Genomic DNA, 20,365 nt, shown 5'->3' on the forward strand with positions numbered 1-20,365 from the left:
CTTACAGTCTGTGAGTCAGAACAGCCGGCATTGTAGTCTACTCTCCCAGGATCAGGAAACGGTCCTCCATAAAATGTGCTGCACACATCTGAATATTTGGGTTAAACTGTTCTGGAACAGTGTTGTAAATACAACTTAACCACTGATTTCTAGTCGTGTTCTCTTTTGGAAGACCAAACAATGTAATTTCGCTTTCACAACGAAACACACGGCGGCCTAGCGTGAGCAGAGGCGGCGGGCTTGAGAATGGTGTGGCCGGCAGATTCGACGAAGGAGCGGCAACCACATGTGACGACCCCGGGCTGGACTCCGCTTGGTCCACAGTGAAAGCCGATCCGGCGATCCACAGCACTAAGTTGATGTATTTCCTGGCATGACGATGCAGATATCGTCCTCTTTTGGAAGGTCAAACAAAGTAGTTTCTCTTTCACAACGAAGCACACAGCGTCTTCATGACATGGCGGCAGTGGCAACAATACTACAGCGAGAATAAAAGTTACGCCTTCTTTCTTTGCGGGAACATTTGGGCGGCGTTATGCAAATCTTCCCACATAGTGACATAGACATGTGGGGGCGTGTTAGAACCAGCCGTTTTAGGTAGGCGTGGCTGACTCTTAACTTTTATAAAGAATATCTCTTTGGATTTGAGACTTTAGTCTTTGCAACTTTACAAATCTTCTTTATGCACCAAGAGCTTGTAACACTCCAAAGAGAAAGGAAAAATTGAAATTGCATCATATGACCCCTCTAAAGCAGTTCACACACTACACAGACATTACCGTCAACAGTTAGCTCTGAATGTGCAGAGGTGGTTAGAGTTGTCACTCCTCTGTATTTTCAAAATTATAACGCGTATACAGTATCTCACAGAAGTGAGTACACCCCTCACATTTTTGTAAATATTTTATTATATCTTTTCATGTGACAACACTAAAGAAATGACACTTTGAGTGTACAGCTTGTATAACAGTGTAAATTTGCTGTCCCCTCAAAACAACTCAACACACAGCCATTAATGTCTAAAACACTTGCCACGAAAGTGAGTACACCCCTAAGTGAAATGTCCAAATTGGGCCCAAAGTGTCAATATTTTGTGTGGCCACCATTATTTTCCAGCACTGCCTTAACCCTCTTGGGCATGGAGTTCACCAGAGCTTCACAGTTTATTGTATCTTAGATCTTAGTAATAGTAATCTTGTAATTTCCATGACTTCCAGGTCTGAAAATTATGCTTCTATAATTTGGTTTAGCAGGACAGTAGGAACCCTGAAAATAATACTTTTCCCCTCTCCATATAATAAGCACTGGCCATTTAATTTAATTTAAATTTTTTTTTTAAAAGTAGGAAGTTGTCATTGTCAAACTCAATGCCCATGGTTGTTATAGCCTTGTTACTTACTGTACCAGAAGCAGATTTCCTCTTCTAATTTGCATTGTTCATGATCAATCAACATTAAGACAAAGCACACTTATTAAATGTGATCTCAAAGTACATAACTGAGTCAAATTTATTCATGAAAAGTGGTTATAAAAATCCGACACCTCAGAATAATTGTACACACACTAAAACATTGATAGGCTGCAGACAGGTTTTCAATCTATAGATATGTGGGTTATTTTGTTTCACTATCCTTTGAGCCTGTACAGTATGACAGCAAGAGCTTTTCATGGATTATACAACAAAAACTTAGATACATGGAAAGTCAAACAACTCTATACAAAATAGTATGTTTGAAAAGCATAAACATTAAAACAGTAGTTAAGTATTTATGTACAAAGTGCTCACTTTGTGACACCATCATCTTCAAGTGTTTTACGGAAGTGTTTGCGATTTACTTTCTTGCTACTGTTGAAGACAACACTGGACACCTTTTTGTCTTCCTCCTCTATTTCAGTCCTCCACTTTCTTTTTTTCTCTTTATTCTCCCATGAGCTGAAGCGGCGATGAAGAGGACCATCCTCTCCTTCATCAGTCACTTGTCTGTCATCCAAATGTTGAAGTTCAACTTCTTCCTTCTTAGCATGATCAAGTTTGCTCCCACTCTGATCTTTAATCTTGGGTTTAGTGAACACAATCTTATTCTCACTGGGGCTACCATGATCCTGGTTGAAAGCTGGAGTGAAAGTCTCAAGCACATCTTTCTGAGACCTGCTGTCTTGAAGACCTTGTATAAACTGATGAGTGATCTGACTATTCTTTCTATCACTGGTGTCAGCGGTATCTTCAAGACTGTAGTGGGTCCAGCGCTCAGGGTTTGCAAGGTAGTCAGGGAGTTTTTTGCCTGGAGGTTGTTTTTTGGTTGTCTCTTGGCCACCACACTTCCTTTGAGCTTCCTGTGGAGGTGATGGTGGAGCAGGACGGGTGAACGTGCCATCAAGGATGTTGTCTTCACCTAGATCTTTAGACGTGAGCTTTGCAGCACTATCCAACTGTGCAAAGATGCCCCTGCTCCGATCACAGAAACCAGAGCTCCCACCTGTCAGTCTGAAGGTGGGATTTTCTTTAGGAACAGACTGGACATGCTGCAGAGTCTCGTCTTCATCCTCTGAGGACGATGACAAGTCCTCAACCTTTCTGCTGAAATGCTCAGTGGGCTCCTCAGAGTCAGAGTCGCTCAGAGAAAGATCATCTGGGAGTTCAATTGTATCTCTATTAGACAGACTGTTGAGGGCATCCTTTTCTTTGCGGTTTGAGTCACTCATTTTGCTGCTGCTCTGAGGTTAGGTCAAGTGATACAATTAGAAGCTGGATATTTATGCTCAGAGATCTTCTGAAAGCTCTGAAGATAAAAGAATTAAGAAATACTTGCTTAGAGATGCACTAAACCAGAATCTCCTGACAGTTTCTCCAAGAGTAACAAAGTAAATGTAAAGTATTGACTGCACATAACACTAGTGCTAATAAACTAAATAGAATGGTGTTCTTGAACTTTATTTTTTACCAACTCATGAAAGATAAACGGACAAATGGAGAGAAAAGAATAGATGAAGAACTACTCGCTCACCTAAAGGATCTTGAGACACCTGTAGGAACCAGAATGAAAAACAAGCTGTGAGATCTTCACCAATTAAATATAATTACATTACATGTATTTAGCACAGGTATTCCAATACATTAACCATGATTAAAATCCATGTGACGCTGTGGTTCTTTAATATGAAGACGTTTGTATGCTTCATAATGGCAATACTCTGAAGAAAGCGGAGGATTTGTTATACAGCTGGAACGACGCATGGGTGCATGCAGGTATCTTACTGGGCTTGTAGACTCACAGGTACTGCGAGCTGGTCATTTTAGCAAAAATCACTGAGTCCAGAGTAACGTTACTGGTCAAAGTTATGGCCATAGCGGTAGTCTTGAGGCTGTCCTCTTCTTCCTAAGCGTGTATGAAACAAAATCAGCATATCTTTGTATGTCTGTGTGCTTATTAAATTAAAGAAATTAGCGAAATACAGGCATTTAACAAAATTAATAATTACTTGAATGAAATGTCAGTGAACAGAAACATAATCTGATCACGCATGTTAAGACAGCTAACGGCACGCAGTCAGCTAACGTTAATCCGCCTAGATGTGATAATTATCGTGATCTAAAGAAACTCAAAACGCCCTTAGACCCTACAGAGTTTTCGATAACAAAAGTATTTAAATATAGCATTCATATTTTGAAGATTACTCCGTTATTTGACTCGTATCTGGCGGTTCACATAAGCAATAGCATACCTTTAGCTGTAGTGAATGCGCATGCTACACGAAGAGTTGCTTTGTGGGTAATGTAGTTTTCCTATAAGAAAGAAAACAGCTGCGTCGTTCACTTCTTCTCAAATATAATATAATATAATATACAAGTCAGTTACGTTCAAATATATAAATCTATATAATACAAATGAGTTTATGTAAGATATTATTAAATATATAATATTATTCAATATTCATATAATATTTAATAAATATTTCAATTATTTAAACGCCGAAATTTAATGTAATCAATTAATGTTGTGATGTTTAATGTGAAAATAAATGGGCTTAATTTAATTAAGGTGTCGTAATAAACAAAATAATGTTCACCATATTTATTCAATTAACCTAAATGTATAAACATAGGTGGTGCGTAATGACTAGTATGTAAACTATTGAAGATTTCATATTCATTTCATATATTAAGTGTAGTTCTTAAAATAACCATTTGTTTCTTAGTATGAAGAACTTTATTTATTTATTTTTTAATCTAAAGATCTTTTTACCACTTTGAAGAATCTTTTGTGGGTTGGAAAAGTTCCATGTATGTTAAATATTCTTCATGGAACCATAGATGCCAAAAACGACTTCTTTTAGAACATTTTTAGAATGTAGTACGGCAGAATACCCTTTTAAGTCCACTTTACATGGTACTATAGGAGATTGGGACACACCCACAACATTTTGCCATCTGCTCAATGACCAGCAGAGAGAGCAAATGCTCTAAGATAGAAGCACGTGCGATCTGACCCAATGTGCTTTCATTAAAAATTAATTGACGTAATGGATATGTAGGACTGCTTATAGTAAGAATCATAATCCCAAGTCTCCTTTACAGGACAAACATAACAAATAGAGGTGTATACTTTTACAGATTAATTTTGAATTTAATCAAAAATATATACCGTGTAGTAATGTGATTTAACATAGACACAGGAAATAAAGAGCGTGACCCCAGAGCCCGGTAATAATTTTCACGAATTTTATGTCAGTATGCCGACGGAAAGCCACTCCCCTTTAAGACCTCATCATCATCACCACCACATCAGTTCGCCGCCGCCGCTGCTGCTGCTGCTCCTCTCCTCTAGGTCTAGGAGAAGAAAGCGAGCGAGGGATTCACGGTTTAGCCGCTACATTCTCCCTACCAACATCCTAAAGCTTGAAGGCGGAAATCCCGTTCGGCAGCCAAAAAAAAAAAAAAAAAAAAAGACAGATTAATCTGGTTGACATACAGATTCTTTTTTGTAATTGTCCCGTGGGAGAAAAGAAACGCACGAATTTATCATGAAGAGGTTAACGGGGAAGACGAAAGAAGCCACTTTGATAGAAATGTCCAACACGCTGGATTCTCAGATTGAAGGTAAGGAAACTGCTACAACAGCTGTGTAACAGTAATATGCCGTATTATTCAGTATCATAATAATGAGAAGGTCAGTCTCCTGGGAGTTGTTGTCAGCGGTAAAGGACAAGAGAAATAAATAACCTCTGCGTTCAATCAGCTGGCAGAATCAAAGACCGATGATAAAAGATACACTGCTACATGTTCGCTGGGTCAGTTCGCCATAACAAAATAAAGAAGTATAAACAAAGTACATATATTCAGATAAGCGGTTTTGAGCTCAAATTAAAATAGCCTAAGTTCCTGAAATGGCAAGACACGGAAAAGTTGCGGTCTACACCCAGAGACTGTTGTTAACTGGCACCGTGCTGTATCCTGCATTACCAAAGCGTGTTTTAACAGGGTTTAAATCCAGTAAAAGAGTCCTGGTGTTCATTTACCTGCATGACCTACGGATTTAGAAAAAGTACAGAGAAACGTGATATTTTATTGTAGTATCTTTGAATGAATAGCAGTTTTAGGAGCAGTTTGGATCACCCCTTTAATTCGTTTTCGCGTTACTCTGTCTTGCCACATGGCTTGGCCTCAGTCCCAGTTTAACTTGAGAATCAAACAGTCCTTATGTTGAATCAGTTCAAATGTCTGGTGTCGTTGTGACTCATTCAGAGTTCATTCAGTTCCACTGCACACAGGACATTTTTAGACTAGAAAACTTAAGGCTCCTCCTTTAAGAATGTGATATAAAAAAAGAAGCGAGTAGTATTTTAATCAGTGCAGTATTGAAAAGTGTAATGTATTGTACTCGATTTTGCAGTATTGCATCAAACAAATAGCAAAATCCTTATTTTATCTGGTACCATTCCAGATAATGGTAGGCTAGTTTGCAATAGAGGACCTTAAGGGGGGCCCCCTTGACATGGGGCCTGGGAAGACGTTCCTGGTTTTCCCCCATGACAACTAAATAGAGTATTATCTGAACCGAATATCCTGCGCTGACGGTTTAGCTCAGGGATGTGACAGATGTGTCATGCAACAGTTTAGTTTGATCCTACTCGATATTACTCATCTTGTTTTTTAATAATGTAAAATGAATTATTGAGCTGAGCAGAGCTGAAATGAATCAGTCCTGGGTCTGGTGCTTGGCACTTGTCACCCTGAGGCTTTTTGTTGCACAGGTTGAGTAATTGTTGTTAAAGCATTAAGGTTTGATGGAGACTTTTATTAAGTGTGAGGCATGTAGGTGTATGTTTATGTCCATGACTTGTGTTCACGTTGGTGTGTGGGTTTGTATGCCCAAGTGACATTATTATTATTATTATTATTATTTTGCTCTGCAGTTCTTCTAACTGATGCTGAGGTTTGCTGAGGTCATGAATGTGTTTTCTGTAGGAGGGAGTGGTTGAAAGGAAAGAGAAAAACTAGAATGTATGGAAAGTGGCCTTTTTCGTTGGAAATCATCTAAATGATATTTCAGGGGAACCCCAGGCTAATCCCTCCTGCTTTGCCTGTCACTGCGACTGTTTAATCTGTGTACTGATCATAGGTGATTCACTGGATAATAATTTGATTATTCTTCCCGACTGGGACTGTGGCACTGCCCTGCCATGGCTCACATTATGTCTGTGATGTGTGATTGAAAAAACAGAGGGATTTACAGTGACAATTTTGTATGATAAATTTTACTTGCACTGTATTTTATTAATATTCAAAATTATTTCACACTGAAATGCCTTGAAACTCCAAGTTAGTTATATTCATATGAAAAGTTTTATATCACTGCTACAAGCATACAATCACAGCTAAATGTGCACTACAAGATTTGTGAGTTTAATATAAGTTTGATTTTATAGGTGCTCAATTCACAGTAAAATGAACAAGAGCAGCAGAGCTTGGCCTAAAATACATTTAAGCAGCTCTAAAACAGTTTTAACTTCTCGTAGAGAATCATCCTAAAACCCACAGCTAAGCTAATGGCCAGCTCATTATAGATGCTTAAAAATGTCCATATTGCACATTATTTCATTTTAGCTGTAAAGTTTCCTGTTGCGGAAGTAATTGAAGCATGGTAATATATTACTTCTTATCATAATCATTGTTATTGCAGCATGCATATCATGACTATGCATCAGTGTATTTGTGTTTAGTTTTAGATAGTCTTTTTAAATTATATATATAAAACACTTTTCAGATATGCTAAAACAATTAAATCCAATTAGATTCTTGTAAACATTGAGTTGGAAGGTTAATCTGTCTTGTGTGGTCCAATAGAGGTTGCTGGACCATTTTTAGTTTTCCTAATGTTGTTTGAGTGATTAACTCTGTGTATTAGTATTGCAAAACCACCATGTTTTTTTTTTTTTTTTAAACTGTTTAACCACAGCAGCCTTTTTTGTTTCAGGGGACTTTTTTTTTTTTAAACAAAATTATATAGGCAAAATTTCAAATGGATGTTTAAACCTCAATATCTCAGCTCGGGATGGTCTGAAACAAAAAAAAAACGAATCTCTAGAGCATATTTCATAGTACATGTATGCATTGTTTCTTAGACTTAGAATTTAAGTCCAACGTGTACACTATATTTACCAAGGTAAAGACTTGGGGTTGAGACTTCAATCTTTTCCCATTGTAAATTGACTCTAAATTTGGAACCCTAAGCTATCTTTATCTAGGGATGCGCAAAACACGGGCGTAGAAAAGACTATACATTGTTTTTAACGTGCACAGTAACTGAAATTTAAATATAAGGGGTCATATGATGCTATTTTAAATATAATTATTTTTTGTATTTTTTGTATTTGGTGTAACAGAATATGTTGACATGCTTTTGTTCAAAAAACACATTATTTTTCAAATACTGTACATTATTGTAGGTCCTCTATGCCCCGCCTCTCTCAAACACGTCGTTTTCAACAAAGTCCCTCCTTTGACAAGCGCAGTCTGCTCTGATTGGCCAGCTGACCCAGTGCATTGTGATTGGCCGAACACCACAAGCACTCGTGCTGTGTTCAAAATATCGATACGACGATGTATCGTCACAGAGATTTGACGATACGAGTATCGATACAGCTGGCCCTGTATCGATACTGTGGCACGTGTGCAGCAGTGGACCACGCTTAATTTTACAACGTTTAAAATTTAGTCGAAAAGTGCAAGGTTTCTAAAAAAGAATGAATAGAGCATCTGTTAATAATCTGGCCGCAGAGGAACACAACGGGGTTGCCTGATATAAAGAGACGTAATCCCCGAAACAGAGCTTTACACTTCTAAATTCTGCTGAGGTGAAATTCAGTGCAGTCATGTATCGTGATGCGTATCATATCATGGCCTCTGTATCGTGATACGTATCGTATCGTGACTTTGGTGATACACAGCCCTAACAAGCACGCGTCGGAAATGTAACGCCCCTTACCATAATCGCAAGCGTCAGCTTTCAAAGTAAATATCAAGACAGTTAATAATGTTGTTAGTTTTACCATCAGTTCAAGCCCGAAAGGGCAACAGAGTTGTGTGACAGACACAGTGATGATGCAGTACACAAGCCGCGGTTAAGACAGCTGACGTGCGATGATTTCTGACAGCCAGTTCACTCTCCTTTGACCCTGTTCCCCTCTCACACACACACACACGACGCGTTACTCTGCGCTGCGCAAAACTCCGCATTTGAACAGTCAATAGCAAATACTTAAACCAATAACAAAACATAGACATTACAGTCGCTGATTCAGAAGCGCAAGATTGTCATAGCAAAGTCGGAATTGACCCCTTTTTTTTTTTTTTAGAAATAGCCTTTGTGCACAGCCAGCCTTGTACTCTTCTAGGTTAAAAAAACTCGTCCATAAAATGCGTTGCACAAATTTGAACATCTGGGTTGTGCTGTTCTGTTGTAAATAAATCTTAACCAATGATTCTTTTTTGGTTGTATTTTGTTGCTTAAAAATGAAGAAACAGTACAGAAAATGAACCAGTAGTTCACAACACATTGTCCGTCATGAAAAGATGAAGACAGACAAAAACTTTCTTGACTGAAGATCAAACAGATGACGAAATCTTACAAGAAAAATCAAACAAACAGAAAGTTGCTCAAATACCTTTCAAAAAATGCCAGAATCTCCTTAAAATCCGGTTTTCAGGAGTCAAGAATTCATCTAGAGAGGGTGACGGTGTTACAGTTGTTCACTTAACAACACTTGTCCGTCACATGTGGTTGCCGCTCATTCGTCGGATCCGCCCGGCCGCACCGTTCACGACCTCGCCGCCTCAGCTCACTCGAGCCCGGCCTCAGCTCACGCTAAGCCGGGGTATCTGCTCACGCTAGGCCGCTGTGTTTTTCGTTGTGAAAGCGAAACTATTTTGTTTGGTCTTCCAAAAGAGGACACGACTATAAATCAGTGGTTAAGTTGTATTTACAACACTGTTCCAAAACAGTTTAACCCAAATATCCAGATGTGAGCAGTGCATTTTATGGAGGACTGTTTACTGATCCTGGGAGAGTAACATTAGACTAAAATGCCGGCAGTTCTGACTCACGTAAGTACGTTTTAATTTAAAGGATTTGCCACTGATGATTCAAACGCGAGTTTTGGGCAGTGTAGAGTAGCACTTGTTGTTTGTCATTTCTCTGATCACAAATGCAGACAGAGTTTTATGTTTACGCGGCGCGATGCAATGCAACGCGTAAAAAGACAGTATAAGTCATTATAATCAGTAATTATGTCCGCACTGGATGCAACAAATACCTCGTTTGTAATGTGTTTTAATGTTTATGTCTTGTCGCTCCGGCCGGACACGGCATCAACGGTATGTGAGGGGCGTAACATTTCCGTCTCACTCTTGAGTTATTCGGCCAATCACAACGCACTGGATAGCTAGCCAATCACAGCACACCTCGCTTTTTCAGACCAATGAGCTTTGTTAAAATCGACGTGTTTCAAAAAGGCGGGGCATAGAGGAGAAACAATAATGTACAGTATGTGGAAAATAATGTGTTTTTTTACTTTAAACCGCATAAACACATTTCATTACACCAAATACACCAAATACTGTTCTTTTTAGCAACATCATATGACCCCTTTAAGTCTAAATGTTTATATATCCACATGTACCTTGTAATATGATCTAGCGATAAGTAAAGAAGCTCAAAGCTGAGATATGGAGGTTGCTGATAGCGTCTGTTTAACCAAAATTTGTTGTGGACCATAACGCAAAGACAGCTACTGCGGTTAAACAAAGTAAAAGAAAGAAAATGGTGGTTTTACAATACAATTACATAGAGGTAATTACTCAAACAAAATTAGGAAAAAACGGTCAAGCAACCTTAATTGGACAACTTGAGATGGATTCATCAAGTCCAACTGAATGTTCACAAAACGATTTAGATTTAATTATTAAAAAAATAGAAAAATTTAAAATGGTCAAGCAACCAACTTTATGATTTTTGAGATGAGATGGGCTGACCCACTTCAATTTGAACTTGTATAGCATTTTTCACAGTGCATAATGTTTCAAAACAGCTTTATGGAAATCATCCCTTAGTGCCACCAGTGAGCTAACCAAAGGACACACAAAAGTGAGAGGAAAAAAACTGAGAGAAACCAGTGTCCCCTGGCAAGGCACACATTACAATTGTTTATAATACAAATAGATCGTAAAAATGCCATTATTGAAGCTGACTTTGAAGTTTATCGTTCTGAGCTCTAATCATTAGAAAGTAATTTAGTCAGTGCAAAGTTTTGTTATTTCTGTCCTGCGGAAAAACATTTATTGACTTTTGCTTTTCAAATGGGCTGCATAATACACTGTCTTGACAGTGTGAATCGTTCCGCTGTCTCTTCTGTGTTTATCAGTGCACCCTGGGCTTCCGCACAGAAGACAGTCTCTTATCAGGGCAGACGTCATGGTATCCTCTTAAGAGAGTGCAACACTGACACCCATGTGGACCCTGAATAGATTTCAGAGTCCTCCCTGTCACACCATGCCTGCTGTGTTTGTTTTTATGTGTTTGCATGAGTGGTTTTCTTCCCTTGACCTCTCTTGTGGTAATAGAGATTAATTTAGTTACAGAGTTACTCTACTAAAATGTTTCCAGAGTTTAATTGAAATCAAATAAAATTGCTAGATTTTTTTTCTCAAAAGAATGTATCAAAGCGGTTTAATTGTCGCACCACTTGCAGACAACAGCCAACAAGTGAGGCTACGCTTGTCAGTAACTGGGAGAAAGTGAGAAAGAGAGTGAGAGTTGTTGATATGGTAACAGGCTATTTAATTTAGTTTTCTCTTTGATAGCCATACTGTATGAACAAGTAGTTGACCCTGTAAGTCATTAATAAACTCTTACAGGGATCATTCTGTTTTAAGGAAACTTAATCTTTTTTTAAATAATCATGACTCTTGAGCATCAACAGATAGATAAGAAAATTAAATATTCTACATATTTAATATTAAAAAGATTCACGATACAGGGTTTTCCTTCAGTAGTTTTCAGTCTGTATGAATATTTATGCTTTTGTTTGTGTGTACGTGACTAAGAGGTGTTTGTTTCTGTTTTAGGTTATGAATATATCTATCAGTAAATGTATTTACTGTCCTGCTCCTGACCTCGCAGTGTAGTTATTATTTGCTTTGCTACGTAAGACTTTGGTGGAGATGACAATGTCCTCAATTCTTCAGAGACACAATTGCATCCTGTTGATAAAGATACAGTTCCTATGTTATTGTGCAGCTTTTTCAAAAGACTTTGTGCTGGACACAAGATGTGGTTTGGAATTGGGGTTTAGTTGCTGTTAATGTGGAATAGAATCAGGTCGGAGAACACACACAGAATAGCTATGGCATTTCCTAACACACTTTTCCTGTTGAGAGTTATGTGTTTTGTCATGCATTAATAGTGCAATGATGTAAGCTCAGTTCATTCAGCTGATAAAAATTCAGTTCACTTTATATTCCTACTATAGCGAGTCGTGTGATACATGAGGAATTGTGAAAATCTTTTCAGCCCATCTGCTGAACAAGCTCAGCCCATCTCGGTCGTTCTGCTGAACCAAAAAAAAAATGGATTCAGTTAAACTGTTGATGTATTTACTTGGAAATTACTGTGGGGGCCACAGGTTTGTATTCAGACAGGTTTTATCAACACTACTGCTGCTTTTTCCCTCTCTGCTTCAAAGTATTACACAAAGGTGCCATTATCAAAGCCTTCTTTCCCAGTAGGCCTAATCATCACCCATAATAGCACGATCAGAGGAAGCCTGCGAGACCACAGCACCTGTTGGCTCTGCTCAGAGCAAATGTTGGTCTTCTCATAGAATGGAAACGATAGAGACCAGACCTATACCTGTTTACCAGTGCACATTTTTGTGATTTTGGAAATGACCAAACATTTTTAGCATGTTGTTGTTGTTTTTTTTTTGTTTTTTTTTAAGGATTGTGGTGGTTTTACACTGAATGGGCCTTTATATGAATCAGAATGCATGAATTAGTTGCAGGAACACTACATTTTAATCACTAGCCAAAAAAATATAAGTAAATGAGATTGTAGAATTTCACAATTTAAGGCAAAAACAGAATGTTCTGACTTTAGCTTTGTACTACATAAAACATATCTGCACAAAACAAAAACGTCAAACAGGATGAAAGAACGCAGATTCACTCTCTGGCAGCAGGTGGCGCTTATGTAACAGCAGTCATAGAGTAGCTATGTTTCCATCCAAAGTTACGAATTAAACCTATGCGCAAAATTGGAATATTGCATAAAGCATTTACAAATTTGCAATTTCCATTTAGTGAGTTGAAGAGAACAAAATTGTCACTTCCTGATTAAGTTTCGCCAAATGTGACCCTGGACCACAAAACCAGTCTTAAGTCGCACAGGTATATTTGTAGCAATAGCCAACAAAACATTGTATGGGTGAAAATTATGGGTCCAAACTGCACATTAAGGAATTTATTTGGTAAAAGTGTTTCCGGCATAGTTTAGGTGCATGTTTTCTTAGCGGATAAGAAATGTATCCGACTCAGTTGAGTGCGTAAGTTTTTTTTATGTACATTTTTAGAATTTATGCGCATCTTAGCATTTCTATCCAGTGTTTTTGTTTTTTTTGCTATATCCCAAACTGTGCATAAAAATAGGTGGATGGAAACATAGCTACTTTTTCCTTGGTTATCGCTGTAAACAAAGCAATGCTGCTCTTATGTAACTCTTTTCATATGCATTATACAGAGTTCAGACGAAAAGAAAAAAAACATCTAAACTTTTCTGAAGGCAGTCAGAGCCCTGTCTACCTTGCTTAGGCACTTGTCCTTTAAAAAAAAAAAAAAAGTCATACCGGTTGTGTAACTGTATACTGTATGACCCAGTGTATCTCCCAGCACTAGTTCAAAGTGTTACCCATGGCATGTGTTATTTTCCCTCTAGAGAAATACATGTAGAATAAGTTGCTTGTGTGGTTTTAAAATATTACTTCCATCTTTACACACCTGTTTATTTATCTTATGGGTTAAGATGGCTGTGCCGTTCTGACAGGCTACCGGAGGACCTTTCAGGCAGGTACGGACAGAGCTGTGTGTGCTGCTTGTCTGTACGTTTTCATCTTCTCCTGTGTTTCTGCTTCATATGCATTATTATTCTGCATTTTATTATGCTTCATCGGCATCTCAGAGATCACATTGTGACAAATGTGCTTGTCTGTGGCGCCATATATTTGGAAATGTGAATCTTGCTCCAAATACTAGCGATGTTTAAGGAAATGTTGATGCCCTTGTCCATTATTTAATTCCATTGCCTCATAGCTGTAACCTTCGGTTTGTCAACGTGTCAAGATTCATGCCTGTGCTGTAAAGCTGGATATGAGTGTATGTTTACAGCTACTTTTATCAGAAATGCTGTGTTGCTTTGTGCTTTTGTTTTTTAAATTGATATCAGTGTTGTTCCAAAATAATTGAAGAATGACGCAGCATAATTGACAAATCAAACTTAAATAAACCACAATCAAATTAACAGAACAACCTGTCTGAGACTGTAATCTAATCTGTTAATGATGGAACATATATTTACTTGCGCTAATTTTCAGTGTTAACTATCTCTGATTTGATTGGCAGCATTAGAGACTGCTCACTAATTGTGAGCTCATGTACTAGCCAGGCAATATGTGTCTATCCTGGTATAAAAAGAGAACACTCCGCCTGATTGTTCCCCACAGGAAGTGCTTTTATCCCACAAAGTTGGCTGCTCAGCATTAAAATGGTTGCCTGTCTAACCAATGGAATGTCTACCAAAGTGTGTGGGGGAGAGAGCAAAAGTGCAGCAAGGACAGAAATGACATGTACTGCTGATCAAATGATGTGTTGTGTGACATTTCACTTCAGCAGCTATAAAATCGAACACTCAAAAACACTGAGTTTATTTAAGTTGGAGCTGCTGTACTGCAAAGTAAATAAATAAAAAATAAATAAAAGATTCTGAAAATGTAATATGCCTCCTGAAGCACAGTGGAATGAATCAATTTAGCTGTCATTTGAATACCCCTAGTCTGTACTTCACATTAATACTGCTCTCCTTTTGGTCTGAGCTGCAGTATATGTGGGCAGGAACTACTGTACTGAAAAAGCCCTATTTTTACGTAACCGAATATTTCCTGTTTTCATACACTGCTTGTGCAAATGTGAAATAATCGTACCTTTTAAGGGTACAACAGCTTGTCACTTGGGCAGTACTCTTACAGGCAAGACTAGAGTAGAAACCTGCATATTAATACTAAAGAGTAGAATTGTTTACCTTTAAGGTACTACTTTGAACCTTTTAGGGTTAAATAAGGTACAAAATTGTCCCTTTAACGGTACTGCTATAGTGACAAGCTATAGAGTGTGTTGAAGTATTCTTCTAGGTAGGCATGTTTCCTGTAGACTATATCGCATTTGTGGTTTTGATGCTGATGTCATTTCCTCTGTGTCTTTTGCAGGTAATAATGGCAGCATTAACTCCATCTCTGACCGAGGGACACAGCTGCCTGGTCACCGGGAGGTAAGATGTCAGATATTTTCATCTCATTCAGAAATCTGAAAAAGCAACAGATTACTGCTTTGAGTGGTATTTTGTAATGCGGTAAATAGGTCACATTCTGAGGTTGGGGTAGTTTAAATGTGTGAATATACTCAGACCACGAGGTCTCCCTACTGATCTAAAATACTGGCGAATGTTCACATCTCTCTTGTAAAGCTTTTGTTGGGCCAATTTGAAGTTGCAAATGTCTAAGTATAGCTCTTAAAGACAGGTCAGATGGATTGGTCTGTCTCCCACTAATACACTTTTACAATGCTCACCAAAAGCAACATAAAAAGTTCCCACTCTTTTTGATGAATGAATTTGTGAACAAAAAGGACATTTGTGGTTACTGAAGAAAAACGTTTAAAAAACATTTTGTGAATGATATTGAATAATTCGTTGAAAAGAACCAACTCAAAATAATTTCACCCACAAATCAAACTTTATTATGGCTTGCAAAATGGGTTTACTATAAGGGATATTTTAAAACATAACATAATTAAATATATATATCTATTAAATATATCTAGAAATAACCATGAAGTTTATATGATTAAGTTGACATTAGGTTTCATGACTTTTCTTGACCTGTGTTTTCCGTTACTAAAGGAACTCTGTCTGAATATATTCAAACTTGCATGTGTTAAGAAAATGTTAATGTTTATTATAAAGGTGAAGAGAAGTTTGTTGTTCCTGAGATGGACATTGGACCTTTTTAGTGTATTGTTCTGCTGCATTAAAAGTACTCACGTTCCTCAGTCTTAAAGGAACACTCCACTATTTTTGAAAATAGGCTCATTTTCCAACTCCCCTAGAGTTTTACCGTTTTCAAATCCATTCAGCCGATCTCTGGGTCTGGCGGTAGCACTTTTAGCTGTAGCTTAGCATAGATCATTGAATCTGATTAGACCATTAGCATCTCGCTCAAAAATGACCAAAGAGTTTCTATATTTTTCCTATTTAAAACTTGACTCTTCTGTAGTTACATCATGTACTAAGACCGACAGAAAATGAAAAGTTGCGATTTTTATAGGCCGATATGGCTAGGAACTCATACTCTCATTCCGGTGTAATAATCAAGGAACTTTGCTGCCGCACCATGGGTGCAGCAGGCGCAATGATATTACGCAGCGCCTGAAAATAGTCCCAGCTAGTTAACTTCAAATAAGCCTATTTTCAGTTGAATCAGATTCAATGATCTATGCTAAGCTACAGCTAAAAGTGCTACCGCCAGACCCGGAGATCGGCTGAATGGATTCGAAAACGGTAAAACTCAACTGTTTAACTCTAGGGGAGTTGGAAAATGAGCCTATTTTCAAAAATAGTGGAGTGTTCGTTTAAGCATTGATTTAGGCATTTTTACTTGAAACCATATAAGCAAGCATCAATAGATTTCAATATGCCTTTGCTCTGTTTCTCTTGCTGGTGCACTTTGCTAATGATACTTTCTTCATCTTAGTGCAGTCAGCAATAAAGGAGTGTTTTGGCAAGCTAGATGCAATGGTACATTTTTGTTTCATAATCTCACTAAACTTGGATGCAGATAAAAAAATAAATAAAAAGTCTAACTGCAAGGTTGTGGAATTAGTCACCCTTGTGATATCAGTTTAATGAGGGGGCATCCAGAGTTGATTTTGTATTAAATGATGAAGTATTTCAATGAGCAGCACTGTGATTTCAGTCCCAGAACAGTATAAACCAGATAACCACAGGAGAGTCTCCAGGCAAAGGCATGTGTCCCCGAGTTGTCTGCAGTAAGGGGGAGTGACCCGTTCTTATCAGAGGTCTTTGTGTGAGAGAGTGTGCAGCTCACAGTTAGCATTTGCAACACTGCTTACAACATGGACATTTTGTAAATGCTCTCACCACTGGAGCACTTTATGAAAGTTATGACTGCTCAAACTGAGGTATGCATACGCCATTCATGGTCAGGTCCTGGGAGAGATTGTTGCTGACTTTGTTAGAGTTTGCTTTAAGTGACTAAATTGTACCTTAAATGATGTTAAACATTAAACTTTTAGGGCTGAACATTACGTACATTTGTTCAGTACTAACTGCTACATCCATAATGAAAAGTTATTTTTGTTATAACTTAAATTAACATGGTGTATTTAGTCAATATTAGAATTTTATTTTATTTTTTATTATTTTCTTGATAATGAACACATTGAGACTGGACTACACCGACACACAATGCTTTGTCACTCTGTTTTTACACTTCAACAGCTCGGATGGGACCAACAAAACCAGTGCTTTCTCATCTCCTTTGCCTTTATATGATGACCCTAATGTGTAGTGTTTGAGGTATGCAGCTTAATAGAGATTAATTTGAATGAGTGCAGATATTAGATGATGTGAAACTGTATAGCTAGATATTCTTAGGAATCCTTGTAGTCGAAATGGTTTTGGTGATTTGTTGTTGCTTTATAGATTGTTTGGAAGTCTGTGATTGTCATTTTGACATCAATAGTGATCAATAATCCTCCATGTCTTTTCCTAACAGAGCAGCATACAAAGGTCCCACCTGACCAGTAGTGCTGATTAACAAAGTACCTGTTTGAAAATAAGTGCTCCTGTCAGCTCTCTCAAATTTAATTATTAGAACGCAATAAAATGCCTCCACAAATGGCACTGTGCCTCCACTTTATTAGTTTAATGGCTTTTCCGGTTTCAGTCTCTGAATGGTCTTATTTAGAAAGACGTGCCAAGCAGGCAAGCGTTTTTGTGACTTATCTGTTTTGGCTTGTTTTACTGTCTGGAGCAGCATATTTGAAGGTACAGTTGGTATTTTCTCCTCCTCTGTGCTTGTGGGATTTTTATGCATGATGTAAGGTATGTGTATGTCTCGCAAGAGTGAAAAACAACACATCTTGCTAACAATTTGCATAATTTTATTAATGACAGCGGTTTTGGTATCTATGTTTTTTTTTTTTGTGTGTCTGGGAAAGCTGGAGTGTTTTTTATAATAATATATCAAATCAAATTTTATAAATATAATCAAATATAAATATATGATCATAAGAATTCTTAGTTCAAAACATTTTCAGAAAGGTGCCATAATATTATTACACTTGTAATTTAATGTGTTTTTATTAATTCATATTTGTACATCACTATTCTTTTTTTGCCTGTCTGTTTGTATGTGTATACCTACTTGACCATATTTTGGGGACCTCCTCATTTGTAAAATTGTCTAAAAAATAACTTGAACAAAGGCAAACATTTTTCTGTTAGGGTTAGGTTATAGTATTGTAAACTAGCAGTACATAAAAACAGCAGAGCTCTATGGAATGTCCTCATTTAGATACTGAAGCGAAGTAAATGTGTGTTTGTGTGCGTGTTGATTTCACACTGTCTGCAGAAGTAACCGTTCTCTTCATACCGTACCTGTGGTTTTCTCTGCACATCTCGCTGCTGCTCTTCCTGGAGCCTCTCACGCTGTCATGATGCTATTTCTGCAGTGCTAGTGGGATGATGTTTTACTCGGCAGTACATTTCTTGTCCTGCGTTCACTACCCTGAGCACTACAGTGATTTATGCAGTACGCTTCATGAGCATCACTTCCACTTACTGTTTCACACCATTGTTTGGGGTTTCGTCACCTGGAAAAGAGACCCTCACTGTTGATAGAAATCACATGTGTCATGTCTCATTTGTTCATTATGATAAGTCAATCTCTGAATCTCCATGGTCATGTGGTTGTGTATGAGAGTAGGACTGTTTTTGATTTGAATCTCTTTTTCTTTTCTAGATAGACAAGCTTGGACAGAACAGGGACTCCGTGTACTTCAGGGATGGTGTACGGCGCATCGATTTTGTCCTGTCCTACGTTGACGACAAGGATGGAGACAAGAAAGCGGTATGGCACTAATATTCAGAACTTTAATTTTATCATGCACGTGTGTGTGTGTGTATGTGTATATATATATATTAGTGCTGTCAAACGATTATTCGCATCCAAAATAAAAGTTTTTGTTTACATAATATATGTGTGTGTACTGTGTATATTTATTATGTATATATAAATACACACACATGCATGTATATATTTAACACACATATTACATAAACAAAAACTTTTATTTTGGATGTGATTAATCGCGATTAATCGTTTGACAGCACCTATATATATATATATATATATATATATATATGTATGTATATGTGTGTGTTTCATATGGTTAATAGTTGTTCGTCTTTCCTCTGTCTTTCAGGCTCTTTATGGAATCTGAAGAGCGGTCTGTCTTCAGCACAGCAGTCTCAGACGTTGACGGCGCTGGCCACCACTCTCTCACACAGCCTCATTCTGGATGCGGGAGAGCTCATCCCAGAGCTGTGGCGTGCAGAGTCTGCCCGTCTGTCCAAAGAGACCACATCTGCAGCGGAGTCAGATCATAAAAATTTAAGGGGGTCTGAATACTTTCCGTACCCACTGTATATACATATATAATACATATATACAGGTGTGTATGAGGGGCCGTACAAGCCATAATTCGTTCTGGCACTCTCACACACTTACATTCTCCTTACACATACATATATTCTTGCTTTCACACACTTACATTCTCCTTACACATGCATACATTTCTACTCTCACACACACATACATTTTCCTTACACATGCATACATTTCTACTCTCACACACTTACATTCTCCTTACACATGCAAACATTTCTACTCTCACACACTTACAATTACATAATGGAAACCGAAGGCAGGTCAGGCGCGATCAGGGTCACCGGGACAGGTCATGATCAGCATGGCTGACATAGATGAGGCGGCCACATAAGTATTTCAGCAAGCTATTTGGATTAAAAATATATATATTATCATCGTGAAAAGGTTACATGGCCTCATCCCTTGAGCGAGTCGTGATTGAGGACGCGGGCTCAGCCTCAGTCGAGTTGCCAGATACACGCATTATAAGTGTCTATGGAACATTCTCTCCAAATGTTCTGTACTTGGCCTTGTTAAGCAATCAAACAATGACTGATGCTTAATATTGCTCATTGTGTACAAAAATAGTTTGATGGGGACCTGTATGTAGGCGTGCAGTGGTGAGATGGGGTGAGATGTCTGCTGGGTCATAAGGCACTGTGAGAAACAGTGAGTCAGAGTCAGATTGAAGCTGTTGCACAATAAACTGAATGCTGAACATTGATTGCATAAAACAAGAGCAGGGGTCAACCACTTCTCTCTCGCCAGACCCTTCATTCAGTTCAATCGCTGAGAACACTGAAGGGTTTGCAGA

General features: G+C 38.0%; 2 protein-coding genes across 7 annotated transcripts in view; one reads left to right on the forward strand and one right to left on the reverse strand.

Moving 5' to 3' along the window:
• Positions 1–1,640: 1,640 nt before the first annotated feature.
• Positions 1,641–3,791, reverse strand: LOC107557710 (protein TSSC4-like). 4 transcript variants are annotated; one of them, XM_016241223.1, is made up of 4 exons: positions 3,724–3,770; positions 3,257–3,377; positions 3,006–3,024; positions 1,641–2,780 (listed from the first exon to the last, which is right to left on the reverse strand). In XM_016241223.1, exon 4 carries the CDS (start codon positions 2,701–2,703, stop codon positions 1,783–1,785), a length of 921 nt encoding a protein of 306 aa, XP_016096709.1. In that variant the 5' UTR covers positions 2,704–2,780; positions 3,006–3,024; positions 3,257–3,377; positions 3,724–3,770; the 3' UTR covers positions 1,641–1,782. The 4 variants fall into 4 exon arrangements, with proteins under 4 accessions (XP_016096709.1, XP_016096710.1, XP_016096708.1 ...); XM_016241224.1 differs by lacking the exon at positions 3,724–3,770 and adding an exon at positions 3,481–3,694; XM_016241222.1 differs by lacking the exon at positions 3,257–3,377 and having other exon boundaries at positions 3,724–3,791.
• Positions 3,792–4,628: 837 nt separating this feature from the next.
• ano5b (anoctamin 5b) overlaps positions 4,629–20,365 on the forward strand; it is a 28,443-nt gene continuing 12,706 nt past the window's right edge. The window contains exons 1-4 of one of the 3 annotated variants that reach the window (XM_016241227.1): positions 4,629–5,098; positions 13,575–13,619; positions 15,031–15,092; positions 18,865–18,972. In XM_016241227.1, coding sequence (XP_016096713.1) covers positions 5,023–5,098; positions 13,575–13,619; positions 15,031–15,092; positions 18,865–18,972 — 291 coding nt within the window. In that variant the 5' untranslated portion in view covers positions 4,629–5,022. Of the gene's footprint in view, positions 5,099–13,574; positions 13,620–15,030; positions 15,093–16,514; positions 17,021–18,864; positions 18,973–20,365 lie in introns of those variants that run through there. The other 2 variants (XM_016241228.1, XM_016241229.1) reach the window with 2 other exon arrangements.

The sequence above is a fragment of the Sinocyclocheilus grahami genome, unplaced genomic scaffold (assembly GCF_001515645.1).
Source record: "Sinocyclocheilus grahami isolate Dianchi unplaced genomic scaffold, SAMN03320097.WGS_v1.1 scaffold615.1, whole genome shotgun sequence".
Lineage (NCBI taxonomy): Eukaryota > Metazoa > Chordata > Actinopteri > Cypriniformes > Cyprinidae > Sinocyclocheilus > Sinocyclocheilus grahami.